A 22,850-nucleotide genomic window follows, 5' to 3' on the forward strand; every position below is an offset into this window, starting at 1 on the left:
TAGTCTTTAAAGTAAATGCAGAACTTACTTTTATTTTTAATCTTATTCTTAGAGGTGGAGGTCAGTACTTTACAACCTCCTGATGTCACTGCAATCTGTAAAGATCTATTGTGATGGATCTCCGTGAATAGTTCTCGCCTTCCAAGACCAGGTCTATAAAGAACCCGGCTACTGGGTGATGGGCGAGAGTTCTCATTTTGCTGAATATCCCCTTCCTCCTTCATATCTTCAGGTTTAACCAATGGATGAGGATGAAGCTTCTTTTATGATGAAAAGCATCACATTCATATTTAATGTGTACAGGCGTTTTCTCACCTGCACTGCAGAAAGTTTTAGAAAGGTTCATTCTAGCAAGGTGTTTGTTCAATTTGCAGTGCCCTGGGTGGGCTCTAGTGATAACCCTCACTTGATTTCGGCTGAGCTTTATTTGACTTATGCAAAATAACTTTGCGAATAACCTGTCATTGGCTTGCTTAAGTGGCCATTTTACACACTGTGTAACTTTCACCATTTCGCTTATGTTTGAACATCCATATTTCTAAAAAAAAATCATATGTCAATGACATATAAAATTTTCATATCTGAACGATTCCCTCGGGGGTGAAATTCAGTCTTTTGTCTACAAACATTTGGACAAACTCAAAATATTGAAATAAATATCAGCTGTAAAAATAAAGTTAATATTTTTATACGGTACTTGTATTTCCTGTATTTTGTATTTTTTCCATGTTCGTGACTTTTTAAAATACGCTTCATTATTGCGCATTTCAGTGTAAGACAAAATTGTTAAAAACACAAACTACGTAAAAAGAGATATTAAAATTCTTACATTCTCGAGTTATTTTTTCAATGAATTTCCGTGAAATGCATTTTCCACGGTTTGAAATGTTCTTTGACTTTCAACTTCATTTCCTCAGAGAGTATTTGCGAAGAAATTCTTAAATAAGTAAAGAAAAATCTGTCACTGACAACTGTCTATTCAACTGCATTTCTTAGAAACCACGGGTCATCTTTACATAGTTACATATTTAAGTTTATTTATTGATAAAAATTGGTGACAAAATAAAGTATACAATTACAAATGGTTTGTACATACGCTTCAGCATAAGCGAAATTTATCAGATTTGATATTTCTATATAACATCATTAACGACAAAATGGACTGTCCTGATTTACTTTCCCTAATAAATGTATATGTACCGTTACGCCGTACAAGGCATACGCCCCTGTTTCAGATAAGAAAATATAAAATAAATGCAGCGAAGAATTCACCAATTAACCGAGCAATTACTTACTTTACTAAAAATGAGCAACGATTAGATCTCGATTTATTTCATGACTCGGTATGGCAATACAAAAAGAAGTTAAAGGTAGTTTTGTAAAGATTATTCATATTCCAATATATATAGATATTTTGTTTATATTCAACTTATTTATTTTTTATGAACTTCATTATCGATGTTCTAAATAATCATCCTAAATATTTACATTTTATATAGGTGCATACATAAATGTAATCATTATATGTGTGTGTGTACGTGAGTGCTTATTCTCATTCTTAGAGGTGGGGGTTAGTGCTTTTTAAGCTCCCGACGTCACTGCGACCTGTGAATATCTATTGTGACAGATCCCTGTGAATAATGAATGCTTACATATAAATATATATATATATATTTTTTTTTATTATTACTTTTTTTTTTTTTTACATATTTTTAAATTTGGATTTTAGGCCGAAGCAGTCTTAACAATCTTAACAATTTTACACCGATCGATAAGGTGGTTGATAGGTTTCCTCAATAAGGTTAAAAACAGTTTTTTTTGTTATAATCATTGTTCAATAAGTCCACTTATATTCACTACACACTCTCGCATACACACAATACTCACATACCCATACACATATGCAGTGGCGTGCGTTCCATAAAGGCACATAAGCAGTGCCTACCCTACTAGAATTTCATTGAAATAATAGCAAAAAATAATATCAAAAATATTAGTAACTATTTTTTTATTTTTTTTTCAAAAACGCGCTAAAGATAATTCGGTTAAGTAGTATATTGTACCGATCAGCGCGCCGCTATCGGTCTGGGTCGGGAGAAGTACGAACTACAAATGCCTTTTTCTTCCATATGAACATATCGCGTATGGGGAAACATAATGTGTATGTGTGGGTTTTATTTCACTTGTAATTACGCGTGTATGTGTAAGCTGGTAGGCAGTGCTTTTTAAACGTTGGTAGGTACATTGTTAAAACAATGTTTCTAAAGAAAGAACAAACGAATACGTTAGTGATATCTAGCGTTTTTTTTCGATTATTATTTAATAAAAGACAGTCAGGTCGAATAAATAACCTTATATTGGTTTCTATTATAATTATACAATTGAGAGTATTTTTGTTTCGCGTTTATTTAAAAAAATAAAATAATAAAGGTAATTTTTTGGAACTTATTGATTCGGTAGCTAAATATGTCGGTATCTTGGAAAATCACTTGCAATTATCTAGTAGTGCATTTACGGGAATATCAAATAGAGCCCAAAATGATTTGATTTCGAGTGTAGCAACTGTAATAAATGAAATTATATAAATATTTAAAAGTAGGATTTCGTAGCAATAAAATATAAATTATATTAAAAATAAGAAATGTACCATATATTATTTAAATATTATTACGTTATAAAAAAAAATATGCTCATAATGTGATTGAGACACATTAAATGTATATATTTCTACTGATATATTGTAACCATTGTATGAATTCCATAATGTGTTTTGTTTTTGTGAGAAAAATAAATTAAAATAAAATAATAAAAGAATTAATAATAACGTTTCTACCTCTCTAATAGAGTGAAAACTCGTGTTTAGAGATAGAGTTTGTTTCACTTAAATATATATAAATCTATTATATTTTATTCAGATTTCAAGTACGCTTAATATAGTGATAAAAATGAAAATAAATTTCAAAAACAGTGAATTTAAAAAAAATTGAAATACTCCAGTAAAAACATCTTTATTTGATTTTGTAATAACTTGATAGTAGACAAAGAAAATATGGTGATTAAAGAGATTAAGTTTATTGTAAAGAAATACGTCCAGGAGCACTGATCCTGAGTGCCGTCCAAGTGATTTACCTTCGGCTTCCCGCCGGTCGCCACGTTCCAAGTGACTCCGCCCACTCCCACATCACATGACTGGCATAATAGTGACATATATTAAGTAGCGAGTGTCACTACTTGACTACAGATTCAATATTTTTATTGTTGGTTGATTTCTTTTTTTTGCATCACAACAGACCAGGAGGCCGAATATTAAATTAAGGGAATTGAAAGCAAAAACGCCACTATCCATGATCACTGTTTAAGATAAGACAAAAATACCTGTAGCGAATAGATTATTTCTTTTAAGTTCAATGTGCACATTGTATGTTATGTTTATTCATTGTTTTTGTCCAATATACGTACTGTTTTCAGATATGGAGATCATTTTAAAGAAGGAAGCGGGAAGTCTCGGTGTTTACAAGGCTTGTGACCTCACCATTCTGCTTTTGTTTTAATATCAACATTTCCTCAATTCTTCCATCTGTTGACTTTGTAAATATTCCTTCTTTCTTCTTTTCCACATCCGCTCTAAGAAGAGCATGTGGACATCACCAGTTGCCTTCAGGAAATCTTATCGCCAGCCAGCATTTTTGCCTCTTCCCACGTCAATCCAGCGCCCCTCAATTTCGCCGAATAAAGTCGAAAGATTATCATCGACGGCCTTCCAGAACGGCGTGAGCCCGCAGGTTTAAAGAAGAGGCAACTTGGGTTTAGTTGGTTCTCCTGAGACATGCGCAGCACGTGTCCAAGCCAAGTCCACCGCATCCTCAAGACGCTCGTTATAGGAGGCTGCTGCGTCCGTTCTTGGACTTCAATGTTAGTTATAAAATCGAACCAGCTTATACGTAATATTCTTCTCAAGCACTTACTCTCAAAACTCAGAAGTTTGGTGTTTTGAGCTTTGGTAAGGTGCCAAGATTCGCACCCATATAGGAGTACTGGCATTATACAAGAGTTGAATAATCGGCATTTCGTTTTGACCGAGTATAGACTAGAGTTCCAGACAACACGCATCAAGTTAAAAGTTGCTCCAGACATCCTTAGGTATGTGAACTCCCAAGTATTTAAAGCTGTCAACTTTCTCAGTCCTATGTCCATTATTATAGAGAGGCTAATCAGGGTCAGGACAGGATTTGTTGCACATAATCTAAGTCTTTTTTGCATTAATATTTAGACCCAGACGAGTTTAGTATTTTAAAAAAAAGTTTTTTAATAAAGTTTATTTACAAATAAAAAATAGGACGGAAGCATTGACTAGGGAAATGTAGAAAAATGGTGTATATTTATACATCTCACGCTCTTTCTGCCCTTATTTATTTTATTAAAATCACTTGTCAAAAAAAATGTACATAGAAAGTTAATACGTTAAAATAGCTTGGCTGGCAGAGTCCCCCAGGATAAAATAACAGTTGCGGCTGGAAGTGGGTTGTCTCCCTAATGTTGACTTTTGTGAAGTAAAATATTTGAAAACTTTTAGTGTGGGCGAAATTCATTTGGCTGAATTATTTCACCTACCAGGCAACATCTAGTTAAAACCAGTTCATTTAATTAGTTTGTCCACAAAAAAATTCACAAAATTTTTGTTTATTTTGTATTTATTAATATTTTTTGTAAGATGAAAGTTTTAATTTACAGGATACTGATTAATTATGTTTTTTTTTTTAATTTGTATATATATTTATTTTCTTTTATTAATTTTTATGTTTTGTTTGTGTTTTAATGCTTTTGCATTAAAATAATTATGCGTGTATTTGTATTTTTTTAAACCGCCTCTAAGGCGTTTACATCTTAAGTAAAATAGAAAAAAATATCATATTGAATTTTTCTGGTTTATTTTTATACTTTCATACATTTAATATAGGGTCAAAGCACCAACGAATGACCGTTTAAGGTTCAGCCTGTAGTGAAATCCACATTAAAGGTATTAGTTTCATTATTTAAGCGTACAAAATAAAAGAAAACAATAAAAAACACGTTCATTTATCTAAGTACTTTTACTTTTTTATTGAAATACGAGTATTACAATTATAATAATTATAACTCTAAAAAAATTGCAGAATTACAAGTGAATGACCATTACTACCTCAGTAAAAAAAAAAAAAAACTCAAATTTAGTTACATCATAACATTATAAAACACCCTAACACATTGGAATTTGGATAGGATATACTCAAAGAATTGTATAAGAAATAGCATCAAATAAAACACTTACCACACCTTTCCTTATAAAAACACTATCAATCTCAAAACAATAACGGGAAGACGCACCTTTTGATAACTCACAGTTCAAAACTGATAGATTTGTTTCTTACCAAAAGATGTGTCCGCCTACTGCTTTTGTCATAGTTTCTAGTGTTAAAAGTTTTTTGACTGGACAACAATTCTTATTATATTGTGTTTTATCAACCAATGGTCATTTACTGGGGGGTGGTCATTCACTGGTGCTTTGACCCTACCTAACTTTTAAAAATTATATAACGTTACGATTGAATTCTTAATGTCATTTTAATTATGAAAAATAAAAATAAATATGTATAAATTTTTGCTTGACACGAGTAGAGCCGAAATATACACAAAAAGCTAAAATAAATGAAAATAAAAAAAACGTTTATAACCCCCGGTACAATTTTTTAAGGCACAACAGAGGAATGGATACGAGTGTTTAATTTTTAAGTTACGTCTGACTTTAACTTTGGAATAGCAAAATAAATAATTTCCATCGGAAAAATATAACTAACATCATTTTGTTGAAATACAGGCTGATTTGCTCTCCAATTTATACAGCGTTTCACACTTTTAAGCATCTTGTGTAAGGTTCGGATTACATTATCCACTGGAAAAGCCATTAGCAAAATCTTGAAGGCTGTTTTATAACTTTATTTAGAAAGTGCGTGCCTTATTAAGGCGTAATAACTTCTCCAATTTTTCTGTCGTTAATTACATCTCCGGAGCCTTCTATGGAATATATTTTGGACTTGTTATTGCATTAAAATTTGAATACCTGGGTCAGTTAAGTTATTCGAGTAATGTTTTGAGAAAATCAGTCACGCAATAAATATTTTTTACGATTTCTACTGGCAGTTATATGAATTAACGTAACTCAATTTTAAATCTTTAAATGTATTTTATTAACTTCTCTTTTAATCTTTTGCCGAAAAACCTTTCAATACCTTAAAAATTATAAATACTTTTTTTTTCACTTTTTGTATTTATTAATGACGATTTGTCGTCCTTTAAGTAACAATACTGCGTAGATCATTGTTATTTTTACAGGACGGCAATAAAAACAGCTTATTTTAGTGAATTGAAGGGAAATTGGATTTAAAAGTTCTTAATAGGCGACAGTTTATGGATAAACATTTGATTTTAATACATTTTTAGATGTAATTTATTCCAGCTTTTTTAAAAAATCTACCAGTAATAATAACAATAAAGATGTACGCGGTGTTGTTACTAAAGGAACGCCAAATAATTTTTATAATGTTAAATATACATTTTCTTTATTTCCTATTTATATACTTTTATGTTAAGTTTCGTATCGTATACCTTGTTTTTCGTTACTTTATTGATAACTTTGAATTATACATTATACATCATATTCTCTTAATTATTATTACAATTACGAATTAATTTGATTGATTTTGTATTCATTTTAATTTAATGCTTTTATTTTTTAGTAGGTAAATTGAATTATGTTTGTAATATAAATTATTCATTAATTTTTTTTATTTATTTAACTTTTGTACGTGATTTTATTTGTACATTGGCGGGCTTATTGCCAAATGGCTATTTCTTCCAACCAACCAATAAAATAAAAGTTTTATTTTTATAATTCAAGTTACAAATTAATATTAAAAAGCTCAAGATATATAAAAAATATAAATAAACGTATTTGTTTATAAATTACCTTAAATCGAAACTATTACTCAATGGGAAAAGGGAAAAAAGGGGAAAAAGGTAGGGAAAAGAGATTTTGGAAATGAAAAGAGATGTTTCTTCAGACGTGATTTAAACAGAGATAATGTAGTAACATCTTTGATGGTAGATGATTCCACAGTCGAGCCGCATGGACACTATATAAATTAAAGAAGAAAGAGGAATTGTGGATGGGTATTAAGAGAGCGCCTTGAGAATTAGAACGAAGAGGTAAACCATGAACTGATAAGCGTTGAAATTTTTCACGCAGGTATATAGGAGCGTTAGGACTATGAAGTACATTGAACAGAAGTGAGAGGAAATTAAATTCATACTCTTTCATTTTGAAGTATTTTATGTTATTTTTTTCGATTGTGATTCTCAATATTATTATTCTATAATATGTAATTACATATTTTAATTTACTGAATTTTCCCCCGTAAGTTAATTTTAAAAAGTTTATAGGTTTATACGTTTATGATTCATATAAATAATTGTAGTGCTTTCACACTTATAAATTACGCAGAGTATAGTCTAAGCTTATATCCGAGTTGCACAGTTTAAACCCGCGCTCTGCTAGCTCTGAATGCCCTGCAAGACATCGGCCACTTCCTTAGCACGAGCACAGCCTAAAAAGCCATAATAAGTTCGGAAATATATCATGTAAACCTCAGAGTCATAATTCGCTAGAAAAGCTCTATCGCATATAACAAAAGCGTTCCAAATTTTCGGTTTGGTTTTAGTTTAACATCAAAACTGCAATGGACAGTTTCGGTTTGCGCTGGCTATTCTCGACTTAAGTACCTACGGCTCGTTGAATTGCTGTAAACTGTAGATAACTTCGTGGTTGATAATCATAGACTGGTTTTAGTCCGCATGGGCGACTGTATTCTATAAAATATTTATTCTACTATGCATGTACTCTAAGATACAAACTGTTTATTAATAATATGTACATAGCTTACTAGAAAAAAAATTGATCGCTCAAAGAAAACGACGTAAATACTTTTTTTGACCGACACAATTAACTTATCCTAAATAATTATTCCACGCACTGAAATCACGCAATTATCATAACCGTATGTAAAATAAAAATTTCAAAAAATAACAGGTTGTAACATTAATCCACTTAGTTTGATAGACCAATCACAGTAGCTCAATCATAAATAACTATCGACGTGGTAATAAGCGACGCGATAACAATTTCTCACCGTGGTTTTTTATCGTATTCGCGAGTAGAACATCCGTAAACTGTTTATTTATTGGATACTCATCACTATTTTTAAAGGCAATATATTGTATTATTTTTTATATAAACAAAAAACTAACCGACACGAGCGTTGACTTAGAGATTACACACGCGTTGACTTATGACTGCGATAACTTAAGCACGTTCATTATTGTTAATTGTGACCGCTCAAACGCTCAAATGATTTTAAGCACGTCGATAGTCGTTTGTGATTGAGCCAGGTTTTATCGCTCTCGTGACATCTTGAGACTGATATGATTTTTGAGGCTATGGGATTTAAATCTGTGTTGGACGGGGTATTTTGACGATGTCGCGAAAATGATGAAACCGATTATTCTATCAAACTAAATTTATTGGAGTCATTTTCATTATCATCAAACTCTCTCCTGATAGTGAATATTACATTGCATTACTTAAGTGAATGTAACATATCTCGATCACCTGTTTCTGGAGGGTAAAGTGATCTGTCTTTCGCTTCAGGTCCCGGTCCAGAGACAGCAAAATATTGCAATGTAAAACCACCTCATAAACAAACATTTCATGTCGACCCAGTCAGGAATCGAACGCAGGAAATGTGGATGTTTAATCATATACAGAATGTTGAAAACACCAAAACTTCCATATTGTCTTCTTTAAAATATTCTCATTTATTTTATTTTTTCCAGGCGGTGACAACAATAGCGATTTACCTCATCGTACTACTCCAGTTCAAGATTTCTCTGATCAAAGACCTTCATAATACCACCGATAGTTAAAAATTTATAGTACCCCACTTAATACAAATATTTTTTTGATCGGGTTTGGGTCCAGTGGCAAATGATACTGTTCTTCGAGTCCAAAACACTGCCACATACCAGAGCCCGGTTCAAACAACAATAACCTAATTAATAGTTATGCCAACCGATTTCGAATCAATGGCGTTCTTTTTAAATAAAATATCAAGGCTTAAAATAAACTTACACACCTAGGATTATTGCACCTTAAGTTATTATTAATGAATATTAAATAAAACAAATTTAATGAATTCACTTCAAATAACTACTTGTGTGAAAAGCTTTATTTAATTTATGAATTTTATTTTATTTAGACGAAATAGGGAAATATCACTTTTTACAATTATAAATTAATGTGGGCCTATGAAATACCGTCGAATAAAAAAAAATGTTTTTCTGCTGATTAGTGGCATACAAAGTATTTTTTTTTTGTATTGTCCACGCCCCTAATACGTCACGATTCGGTCAAATTTCAAACTTTGTTTGTGACCGTTTAAATTTAAATAGAACATCTTCACGAATATTGACGTGACAATGAGTAACTTCAGTCCTACGGGAAATTGGATACAATAAATGTTTTGTTGCGCGCGGTAAAATTGGAGCATTAAATTTGACGCCAAAGTTTCTTGAAAATGTACGAAAAAAATACAAAATATTTTAATAAAAACGAAATACTTTGAACGACGTCACAGGTTTATATGAATCAACCAATGATAAGAGAGTTGTGGTATATTTCCGGTTTGCTTTCTCTCAACGGACCAATGTGTAGAACTGATCGAGAATCAGCGGAAAAGAACCTCTGACGTCACACGCGAAGTTATTTTAGAAATACAAAACTTTAAAAATCATAGCGCTGATACAAAAAAAAAATGGCCAATACCCGTATGCAGAGACAAAACTTAAGGTGAGGAAAGTACATTCTAATTTCAAATGCAGAGAATAACCCGAAGGTGAAGACAATAGAATGTGCTTTCCTCACCTTAAAGTTTGTCTCTGCATACGAGAGAATAACCCGAAGGTGAAGACAATAGAATGTACTCTCCTCGTCTTAAGGTTTGTCTCTGCATACGGGTATAAGTTTAATATTCTATTAACATATATTTAAAATAAAAAAAACCACTGAACTTCCTCAATGTCAAAGCCAAATAATTCAACATGTCGCGTTTTTGTAGAAACACATATTTTACAATTTTATTTTAAAGGTTATACATGAAAACATTTCTCCACAATATACAGATCGTTTTGTAAATACAATTAATTTTTTTATATCTATTTCACATATTTTATCGGTATTCGAAGTATGTGATATTTCCCTATTGCAAATCACAAATACACACATAAAAAGTTGATTGGAAAACGCTTTTATTTATAATTTGGTACTGTTACTAAGCGGATATGCAATAAATAAATAGATCGAATAAATTTCTAAAGAGTTTTCACGGCCCACCAAGTTTGCACTTTTTCCAACAATTCGGATCGCATTGCATATTGATGGACATCAAACGTCAATGTTAAACGCCGTAAGAGTGCAAACGACACGGCATTGCAATTAATAATTTTTCATAATCTTTTTCATGAATCCACTGCATTTTTTCCGAAAAAATAATTATCCGTTCTTGTAATAATTATTACCTTAGTTCATCGAAATTGGAAAACACATTTCATTATTAAAATAAAATTAAAATACGCAAGAATTGAGCAACTTATAATAAAACAAAATGAAAAGTGTCACAAAGGTTAAAAAAATATTTAAACAATTCAAAATAATGTTTTAAAATTAAACACGAAATTATAATAAATTTAATTTGGATATAAAAAGTTTGTTTGATTTGTATCCCTATTTTAAACAAGGCGTAGGCGTTCTTTCCTTTGTATCTTAGTAGGCACCTAGAAGATAAAATATTTATTTTGAATTTTGTAACCGATTTTACGACGGCAGTACCTACCCACCATTCCAAGTTGTGCTACGTCATCCCGAATAACTTCTAAATTATATATACCTTCCCGATAAACTTCAACGCTTATCAGATCATGGCTTACCTTTTTGTTCTCATTCTCGAAGCACCAGCGTCGTAGATAGGGGCTGGCCAGGCGGGCGGCTGTTAGGAGCTCAATCCTCAGGGGGGCGCACTTTGCAGACCCGCAGCCTTCTTTTCTCTTTCTCTTCCTAGAAAATAATTGGGGGGCGTGAAATTCAAATTCTTCCAGGGGTGCCCTAGCTACGACGCTGCAAACACTCTTTTTCACATTCATTATTCCTCCTTTTTTTCTAGAGCATCTACGTGTACAACAACTCTATTTAAATTGCGTTTGAAAAAACATTACCTCTCTTTTTTTTAAACTCTCCTCTTTTCTCGACGTCTCATTCACTTTTTTAAATTGAAAACTAATTTCGCAGTCGCCAGCAAGCACATTCCATGTCGTCTTTGTTTTCGTTATTTGGGTGTTTGTGTATTTCAACTGCTTATTTTATTATTCTTGCACGGTAATTTCTAGGTTTATGCAAAATCTTGTATTCGAAGACAAAAAGATGTGCTGTGTATAAAGTGTTCCGCAATCGCAGATTTTTCCGGGTGCCCTATTTTACACGCTCTTTTCTGTTCATCAATTGTTTTCTTTGCTGTGCGCCCTGTTTGAAAAATGCATACTTGATTGCTCAAAAGAAATATACATATTAATACTTGCGGTGTTGGTTTTTTCAAATATGTATATTAAACATAAATAAAATGGGAGATATTAAATAATAGACTTAGTGATTTTAACAGAATGATCTTTAATATAATAAGTATATCTCTAGCCACCTTCAAGAAGTCTCTGAAACATCACTATATATCCTCAGAATCCTAAATTTCCTGTGTTTTATTATTTTCTTAAATAATAAATTTTTATTCCTTTTCTTTCCTTGATTCCTATTTCTCTCTTCTTCTTAACACATTATCTGATTCCGTATTCTTCATCATTTGATATACATAACATAATGTATTTATTAAAAGTTAATATGTGCAAGCCCTATCTCCCTATGAAAAAACAACTGTTATTTTTAATCAATTAGGTTTTTTTTCGTGTGTGTAATCTTTTGATGTATATTTTCGTTTTTTAGTTCAAATTTTTGACCAACTCTTCTTTTGACCAGCCTATTTTTTGATTCGCTGGAAGCAATCTCTTTTAGCAATTAGTTCGCAAAAGTACTTACTTGTGCTTGAAGTTTTTAATAAAAAAATAAATAATATAATATAATACACAAATTATTTACGAGCACTTCAGATAATATTACCTACCATATCTCAAAGTTAATCGTCTTGTGATGTTTCAGAACACACGGAATAATAAATTGTATTCTTACAAGTAAAGTTTTGCCATTATTTCGGCTGTTTGGTTCATTAAACAAAAATAATTAAATATGCTATGAAAATACTTTTCCACAGAATCTTCAAAAGTACGCCTCGCTCTGCCGTTTCAAAAAGACGAATGTAACAATAAACATTTATTAGAAATTTTCACTTTCCTAAATAAAACTACCTAGACTCAAAAACATAATAAACCAGATTTATTAACATATTACAACAGAGATGGAGAACATTTAAGAGAAGGTAATATCGTTGGGTTTCTGGCACAAGTCGATAACTGTAAATCTTTTAAAAAATTGTTGTCTTCATAAATGGCATTAAATAGGCTTCGTTTGAAAAGCAAATAAAAATATTTCAGATTTTATAAATACAAAAGAAGAATATTTTATAATGCGGTTTTATTTAAATTTCATATATTTATTCATTCAAAATAAAACTCGTTTACATATTTATGAATTTATTAAGGGTTTTTTGGCGGTGCCCGTATTAAGCCATAATAAGAAACAATAAAAAATATATATTAAAATTAATTCTATTTTCATAACATGTGATTCAATAGAATAATAATCCAGAAAACTAAGTATAAATAATAAAATTCCAAAGAAGACAGGATTAAAAAATAATCAGATATAAATTATACAAATTTAGTTACATACATAATCAATTAAATAAAATATTTTAAAAAGGAAATAATACGAGTAGTATAATTAAAATCAATAGAAAATAATACAAAAACATTATTGAAATGATAATTGAGATATGGTTTTAAAAAACTCACTCTATACTATAGTAAGAAATCAGGGTAATAAATATTTTGCCAAATAACAGTGAGTACTTAATTAAATAATATTAAAACAAATAATGAAAAAACATCAATATATATAATAAGCAAATAAAAGTATGGAACGAAAGCAGTCTAGTCAATTTTCGCTAATCTCGAACTTTAAAAAAAAATACAACATCGTTCCTATCGATGTGCAGCAGCCAATTGCAAACATTATTTATTTATTAATGCTTATTTTTCACATATAAACAATAATAATAAAAATAATGTGACCTCACTGGGGTTACCCGTGCAGAGGACACTTAACAGTATACTTTTTTTTTTATATATGTTAGAATATACAAATATACAGAGAGAAATAACAAAATGTTCAGACAGTTTTCTTCTTCTCTGGTCTCAATCCTGGGATTGGCTGGCAGCAGTTACATTCATTCTTCTCCTCCATTCCTCCCTGTCTTGTGCGGCTCTTTTAAAGTCAGCATATGATGAGCAGCGCACGTCCTCTATTAGGTCCTCCAGGTACTCTCGGCGTGGGCGTCCCCTAGAATTTGTCCCCTCGGTCATCCCCTCTAATATGACATGCAGGAGGCCTTCTTGACGTGTTACATGGCCGATCCATCTCGCTCGCCTTTCGGACAAGGTCCTGAGCAGGTGCCTTCCACCTTCGATTCTTTGGAGAACCTCCTCATTTGTAATGTGATCTCTCCAGGAAATTCCTAGTAGTCTTCTATAGGACCACATCTCAAAAGCCTCTAGTCTCCGTTTATCTCTTTCGGATAGGCACCATGTCTCGCAGCCATACATCAAGATACTCCATACATAGGTCTTGATTAGGAGTATTCTTAGTTTTAGGTCTATATTATTTGATTCAATTATTTTTGACCTTTTATTAAATGCAAGTCTAGCTTGATATATACGGCTGTCGACCTCGCTCTTAGACCGACCGTCCCACGTTATTTTGCTCCCGAGGTAGACAAACTCCTTGGTGTTCTTTAGTGGTATTCCCGACATCACTACTCTCATCTGGTGTTGCATTCGGCCTACAGTCAGTAGCTTTGTTTTGTCATCATTTATCTTCATACTGTAGTAGACAGTTTTAAACACTACGTATTTACGTGTATGTTTATAATTGTTGATTTAGGGTTTATCTTTAAACTTTAAAAGTTCAATTATTCACAGTTAGTAAAATTATAACTTGTACGGGAAACCCGACGATATTGACGTTTACATTTTAATTTATTTTTTTAATTTTTGATTTGATACAGCTTGCACAGCTTGCAACAGCTTGCCCAGCACGTATCACACACCGCATCCAAGAACATAAATCTCCTTGGAGGTGCCCACATACGGAAAAATTGCTAGCCGAACGAGAAAAACTGTCCGAAGGAGCCCACTGTAATCTGGTATCTTTGACTTAAAATAAGGTAATTCAGAAGTGCATAATGTTATGTACTTCACTAGATTGTGTAAAAGAGGAAAATGAATTCTTCACTGCATAACTAACAGACACAAAAAAAATATATTTTTATGTACATTGTACAATTTGTGAAAACCTGTTTTGATGGTCAACTATATAAAAATGTGAAATTCTTGGTTTCCCAAACAAAATAAAATTATCAAGAATATTTTAAGTCTATCTAAATTTTTGTAGACAAAAACTGGATAGACTAAAAATAGTCCTAAATTTGTTTTTAAATTGGAATAAAATCGTAAGATTCAATATGTCCATGTACTTGTAATTTTCTCAAACTGAACGGTTAGGGTAGGTAAGAAGAAATTGCCTTAAGGCAATATGCCCAACCCTTATATGTAAATAAATTGTAAATGTATATAAAGTGTTAAATTAATAAATAAATAAAACCAGCTGGTTCTCGAAGGGTATAAACATTAAAAATTATTTTCAGGCAACGCCTAGTACGCTGGTGAAATAATTCGGTCAGGATGTCACCAACCATTTCAAGAATAATAAAATTACTTTGTTTGCAATGACTTTATTTCATTACCTACCGGTTTTTAAGCTTCTTAGCGGGCTCCTTTGTCAAACCATCTGATCGAAAATAATAATTATTTATTTATTTAGCGTGTGGCACGAAACAATTTTAAGGAGATAAAAACAAAAAAAATCACAAGTTTAATTAATATTCGATTAAAAGTTCGACACGTTAAAAATAAAACGTTGAACTCTGACCACTTATTTGAAATATTTAAAATTAAAAAAGTTATTTATAATAATAAAAACATATAAATAATCAAATAAATAATATTTCCTGTGGTCCGGTTATGCCAAATTTGCTGAAAACAAATTATCTAATTTAAACCCCCCTTACTACTCACTTCACAAACACAAAATTTTATGACTTTATTTATTAGCTCCATATTTATCAGATTTAGATATACAATATTTAAACTATACAAAAAATAATGTATTTATTTCTTAATTATACCATGACAAAGGAGCACGTGGTAGATTAGAAACCGGTCCGTAATTAAATAAATAATAAGTAGTTCAGTTCAGTGCCGAAAACATGTGTTTTTTTTTCTTCAAATGCATTCGACATTGACAATCGAATGCGACATCGTAATTTCAGCTGTTAAACTTCCATCATGTAAAACGCTTAGTCATGTTTGAATGACGAGTAGTTATTGTATTTTAACTTAAATTTACAACACGGATAAATGTTATGATGTTGGTATATCAACAAATGTGCGACAAATATAACTGTACTTGATTTCAATCGGTTATCAAAAGAAGTTTCACTAGAAAGGTGATTTTAAAATTGGTCAAAAACGCATTTGAGAGGTATACAATATAAAATGTATATAATAATACGATAGGTAAATGGGTGGTAAAACGATGTATGATGAGTGCGCAAATGTTGAGATCCGTGCACTATGTAAGGTCGAGACAAGCATTCTCACAAAATTAAGAAAGGGGTGATGCGTTAGTTTGGACATATGTACATGTAAAGCGAATGAACAGCAAAACAACGGCTAAAAGGATCTCTGATTGAAATGTTGATGGATGTAGAAAACGAGGAAGACCGAGAAAAACATGGCACGATCAAATGCAACAAATACTTGAAGATGGACATGTTAAGAGTTAAAATAATTGGCGTGCGTGCATGATAAGATGTATGCATGTAGAGAAAGTGAGGTCTGTATGCAAAAAAATAGTGATATGGTGTATTACCCTATATGCCTACCTCTACGGGGAAACGGCGTGATGGTTTGTTGTTGTAATAAAATATAATCCATTAAATTAATATGAAGTATATCGTATAACAAATTTTAATATTCTCCTTCGTCGAACTAGACATACTTTGTTACCGAGCAACGACAAATTCAACTCCAGAGCAGCTCAGAATTCTCTATTAGGAAGAGCGATAAGTAATTTGGCCAAATTTGAGAAGATGTGCGATCTTGATATATTTAACGCCTCAGCTCTCCGCTACAAACGGAAGCTGAGTCTCATTAACAATAATAATATTTAGTTTTTCAAACTATATTTAGCCTCGATTAATAACATGAGCCTCAATTATTAATTATTAATAATTAGTCTATTTTTGAAACTATATAAAACAAACACCATATTTCACACAAGTAGAATTACGCGTTAAACACATTCTTGTCACAATTTGTTGTCCTGTCAGAAATCGTATTATATATTGTGTTGTGTACGTAATTGGTGCTGTGTTAGGTTTATGTTTTTTGTAATAACACTGTAATTCTACTGATAAAACACTGTGTGCACAACATAAAACTTAAATAAAAAAAATTTAAAAAAATGTATCTTAATACAAATAATAATTATAAATGTTGCAGTGTCTCAGTAAAACATGTTCTATTGTTTGTTAATAATACATTCTATACACAAAATATCCAAAGGAAGAAGTGTGACTCCAAACAATAAAAGTTTAAATGTGGCAGGAGAGCCATAGATAAACACGTATTTGTTAGTGTTGCTAATTTTTCATTCGTCTTAGTAATTAAATTGTCGAAGGGTTTTCAAGAATAGAATCATGACAAAAAAATCAAGACTACTCGACTTTTGTCGATTGAGTTACAAAATGTCACATCTTTCCGCCGAAAGGCCCCTGAAGTCTGTTAATGATACATAACTCCTACATTGATACTTTATACTCAAACATACGAGTACCCACTTAACCTATATAAGCACGAATCTTAAATCCAAATTTAGCTCTAAGGTTTGGATTATCATAAAATATGTATTATGATCAAGTACGTTACACGAGTAGTAATCGGAACGGAAATATGGGCTACACTTTGCTAGTTTGAAGTAAAACTAAATTATTAACTAATGCTTTTGTAAGAGCGAGCTTTCAACAGGCATAATCTTAATTTTCACAATATAAGCTGTGGGGGGCATAGTCTATTGATCGATCAGTGACACACACACGTGCTAAATAGTCGATGACACACACACTTGCTTACAGTATGGGCACCTTTTTACAATGTCCATGTAATGAAGTTGGGAAAAGTTTAAAATAAATTTCTTAGATTCATCAATTTTAAACTCAATTTTTGAGCTGAACAGATTGTTTATAATATAACGTTTTACTTAATTTGTTAAACTTGTCATTCCTTTTTAAGCGGAGAATTCTTAATGAAACAATCAATCTTTATAAAATCGCGAATGACACTGGACGTCCCTGATTTAATGAGACTGATAATATATTGAGTTTTTCTACTGACATTTCTTGATGGAACTGCATTTTAATTATAATAATAAAAATACTTTATAGTTTTATTCCACTTTTATTTATAATTATTTTATAAAATTTTTTTTTGGTTGAGTCTGACAATGTCGGTCACGACGAGACTGATTAGTATCAAAGTACCGAATAAATGTACAATATTAGAGTCTACCTCTGTTGTGGCGTCTGACAGACAGAATTATTTTGTAAATTATCCAATCGTCAGACTACACCGGCTCGAAAACGAGTATCGGTTGTCGGTTTTTAGATTAAAAATTCATACGGCGCGCGGCGATAAAATAAAAATAACTAACACTATTCGAACGCTGTAAAAAGTATTGACTTTTTGTTTTTTACTTACCTACACTTAAATAATACATATAGTTTGCTTTTTTTGCCTTAAACCGTTTTAATTTTTGATAATATTTAATTATGTACACATCTACTTTTATCTTCTATTTCGATGCAATTCGATACTTGAAAAAAAGCGTAAGACTGATCATCTTACCTTCATGTAACAAAAAAAGATCAAGATACGCTATGATTGGTTTACCAATGCAGTGTTCTATGCACCATAAGGTGTAAAAAGGGAATGATGATAATGATGACTAAAAAAAAACTATTTTTAAGAAACATATGTTTTTATGTTAATATATAATTTATATTAACTTTTGTAATGAAACGTTTAAACTGTAATTTTGTACCAGTCATGTAAAAGCCTTCTGCGCGCAAATAAAACAAAATAGAATGATTTTACCTAAAATGTAGAGCCACGACTATAGGAACCAACTCAGCGTTTTCTATTGGATAAAATACATTATATTCTGGATGTGCAACCGTATTGCACATAAGACGTCCGTCCACATAAAAGCTACGTCCTAAAGTGCATTAACTTCGTTGTCGTCATGGCGACAAGAAGATAAAAAAAACGCAGCCTATGTCAGTCAACCCAGTTAGTTAAACGCATCGTCGGCGTAACACTCGCGTGATATAATTCAATTCATTATTTTTTGCCATGTAATAAATACGCATCAAACATCAACATCGTTTTTTCGGTCAATCTCCTACTAGGGTAGGAGCTCCCACACCCCAAACCTCCAAAATCCTACAAATCAATCAGTAATAAGACTCGATGACTGCTCATGGGAAAAAATAAAAATCCTGAATAAGGAAATCGGGCAGAAATTTGGTGTTTTGTTTGGTCAGGGTGTTTGCTGACCTCGCCTAGGTGGGTTCGACTCTGGGCAAGTTCAACATCTTGCCTCCATGTAGATGTAAAATGATCAAGATAAAATGAATTATCGATCCACTGTCATATGCACCACTGGAAGACGATTGATAACAGCCTATTTATAACCATCGTTTTGTTATTTTTGCTCACTTAATAATTTAACCCATGTCCGCTTCCAACTTTATACAATGTTTTTTTAACAAACAAAAATGCTACTAACGTTTTTTCACAAAACAGTAAACTAGTTTTGCGAAGGAAGTTAAAGTTCAGTCACTTATAAAACTTATGTAAGAGTCACAGTAAAAACTACTGCTAACTCCAGTTTTCTTTTACATGTATAATATGTAATACTTTTACGTGAAACAACATTCAATGCTTTAAAAGTTGTCCAATTTTTCTTTGAAATTGTTACCTTTTTTTACTCAATTTTCCAAAAAAAAGGTCAAGATACTGAGTAGAATAATCAAAATATTGGATTTTGGGGTACAATATTTGATGATTTAAAAATCACTAGTGGAAAAAGTATTTAAAATTCTCTCAACTTATTTTTACGTCATACGAAACACCATAAATGGTGAGAAACAATATTTTGAATTTGTCCAAATTTTTGTAGACAAGGACTGGATTCAACTCCCTGGGAGCTGTTTATATTAACATATTACAACAGAGATGAATAACATTTAAGAGAAGGTAATATGGAAGTCTAGGCATCTACAGGGCTTATGACCTGTCAATGGCTGGTTTAAGTGGCCACTTTACACACTGTGTAACATTCACCATTTTGCCTATATTTGAACATCCATATTCCTTCAATTCTTTCATCTGTTGATGTTTGTGAAGTTAAAGAGCTGAAACCTTTATTTATGCGGGTGAGAATCATCTTATTGAATTATTTCAACTACATACTAGGCAACAACATCAACTGATGAAAGGATTGAAGGAATATGGATGGTCAAATATAGGCAGAATGGTGAATGTTACACAGTGTGTAAAGTGGCCACTTAAACCAGCCATTGACAGGTCGTAAGCCCTGTAGATGCCTAGACTTCCATATTACCTTCTCTCAAATGTTCTTTATCTCTGTTGTAATATGTTAATAAATGGTGATACTTACAAAGAAAATTACCCGACTTTTAAAGAACTTGAACCTTTCAATAATATTTTAAAATTACTATTCACTAAGCTTAGAAACCTACAGAGAAAATTAAAAAATATTCTTCTTATTAACTTTACAATGGGGTGAATAGTGGGGTGAACAAGTAGTGGGGTGAATAGACGGGGTTGCAAGAGAGAAGGAAAACATTTTTGAGAAGGGAATATTAAAGTCTAGGTGTTTACAGGTCTTACGACCTGCCATTGGCTAGTTTATGTGGCTACTTTACACACTGTAACATTCTCCAGCTAATGACAGGTCATAAGCCCTTAAATGACTGTCTTCCATATTCACTTCTCAAAAATATTTTCTGTCTCTGTTGCAACAAAGAAAGATCTAAACAACTCCTTAGGGAGAAAATTCGACCTGTTTACAAACATTTGGGAACACTCAAAATATTATTGATACTTTTTGTTAGATAACTAAGCAACGAAATCTGAAAATCTTTTTTTTTCTGGAATGTAGTATTTTAAGTTATTTAATTTTTTGGGGATATTTACTCACTGAAAACAAATACCGCCTATATAAGCCTGCATAACACCTATTCTACTATACGGATGCGAATCGTGGCACCTCTCTAGGGCCCGAAACAGCAAAATACTGAGTTTTGAGAATAGGTGTCTCGAAAGATATTTAAGAATATTTTACAATACAATGATATTTGTTCATAAAATTATAAACTCTAATAAAAAAACAGAATTTTCGAAAAAAATTGATCGGAACCAGCATGAACACGATCACAATACTAGAGAAAAGAACAAAATTAGACTTCCATTTAGGAAAAAGGCAAAGTCACAAAATTCAATTTTAAATAAAGCAATTAAAAAGTATTACGAAATGGAAAAAAATATTTATGAAGAAAAAAACATATCAAAATTTAAAATAATGGTCAAGACATATGTGATAAACAATGTATAAATTAAATATATTTGCAATGTTATTATTAGAACACACATAACAATATGTATGATATGTGTGCCCTACTTTAAGATTTAAATAAATTTTAAAAAAAGAATCTTGGGTGAGCGGTGGTTTGACTTAGTGCGGAAAGAAGAGTGCTCCAGAGAGTAGTAACTAACGTTTCCTAACACTGTCGACATAAGGGGGTTTGAAATGGATAAAGAATGTACTTATTTATTTTATTTAAACTTCCCTTAGTCCCTACCTTGTAGACGATGAGGGGTGGTTTTAGAGTGACAGTGAAAGGGACATTGAAAGTTGTAAATGTAAATATTTGTTCGCGCTTTTCCTTACTGAATTTGGTTAGTAAAGGATGAAATATAATCAGTTCATAATGAAAAAAAAAATTGCTTGCTTGTATGAGTACATCCGAAGAAAGACATGTTGTCTTTAAAACGGATTCGGGTATGTGTGCGGAATGAAGTAATAAGATAATGGACACAGCAAACTCCGGTGGCAACTTTCATCAAGCGTAGGCGATATGGTTGGCTGGGTCATACACTGCGAATGCCTCCTGAGAGCCTTAACTACGCTTGCCTACTTTACAAGGTATCAGGTTTTTGACGTCCTGAACGACCGCTGCTGACTGTTAGTCGGCAGTTTATGTCAGAACTACGAGACGCAAACCTGTCTTGGGAGCACGCACAGGATAGAGATGCAAAGAGGCTCTTTGTGAACACCATATGCTCCAACTAGGGAACGGACATGGAATGATAATAATTTTTAGATGAGAAAATATATTGTATTTTAACATGATCAAAATCTTAAACATTGGCCATGCTGAATTTTGGCCTTTTCCCGGCGAATGGCTTTTCCTATTCACTTCGAATAAGGCGTATATATACAGCTCTTTGTTTGATATATTTATTTTATGCCTTTTACAAAAATTTATAATCCTAACATATTTGGCTTAATACATTTTACCCAAGATTTATAAAAAAATTAAACCTAAAAAATATACAAGATTAAAAAAAATAATAACCTATAAATTATACAACATATTCAGTAGAAAGTTTAAACAGTTTAAAAATAAATGTAAAAAACAAATTAAATAATAAAATATTTTGTAGTAATATAACAAGAAAATCGTAAGTACTGTTTCATATAGCTGGAAAAAGTGAACAAAAAACTGTATTATTTTATGAAATGTATAAGTAAATAAATGTAATTACCATTCACCATCTTTGAAAAAGTTCAAAAGGTTTGTTCTATAAGAACTATACCCTACACTTAATATATCCGATACGTGGGAATAACTATTGCCGAGTTCATAAAGTCTGTTTAATACGGCATTACAAGTATACATTTTTTTGTGAATTGTTGCTACAAAACAGTGGCACGTGTTTTGGCTAACAAAAATTTACTTCAAATACCTATGTTAACTTTTTCATTATATTATCAGCAAAATTGATTTATGACTAAATATGGGCTCAGTCTGCTTTTTGTGACACTGGAAAAAGTCTAGTATATTTTCCGAATTTGAAATCATCAAAGACAAAAAATTCAACATCAATGAATACTACATCAGCCCAGATGATGGCCGCTACAATGCTGTCCGGAACGTCGTTGTTCGCAAAAAGAAAAAACATCATCTTACTCTTAATCATTAAATCAAATGCAAATTTCC

At 31.7% G+C, this 22,850-nt stretch overlaps 1 protein-coding gene across 2 annotated transcripts in view; it reads left to right on the forward strand.

The window, feature by feature from the left end:
* The window catches only part of LOC148274934 (gustatory and odorant receptor 22-like), a 59,336-nt gene extending 49,650 nt beyond the window's left edge, over window positions 1-9,686 (forward strand). For both annotated transcript variants that reach the window (XM_088236443.1, XM_088236442.1), the window contains one exon: window positions 8,926-9,686. In XM_088236443.1, the coding sequence (XP_088092569.1) occupies window positions 8,926-9,015 (90 nt within the window). In that variant the 3' untranslated portion in view covers window positions 9,016-9,686. The remainder of the gene's footprint in view (window positions 1-8,925) is intronic.
* The last annotated feature ends 13,164 nt before the right edge of the window (window positions 9,687-22,850 follow it).

This window comes from Micrasema longulum, unplaced genomic scaffold (genome assembly GCF_059751315.1).
Source record: "Micrasema longulum isolate JH-2025_06_02 unplaced genomic scaffold, ASM5975131v1 h1tg001557l, whole genome shotgun sequence".
Lineage (NCBI taxonomy): Eukaryota > Metazoa > Arthropoda > Insecta > Trichoptera > Brachycentridae > Micrasema > Micrasema longulum.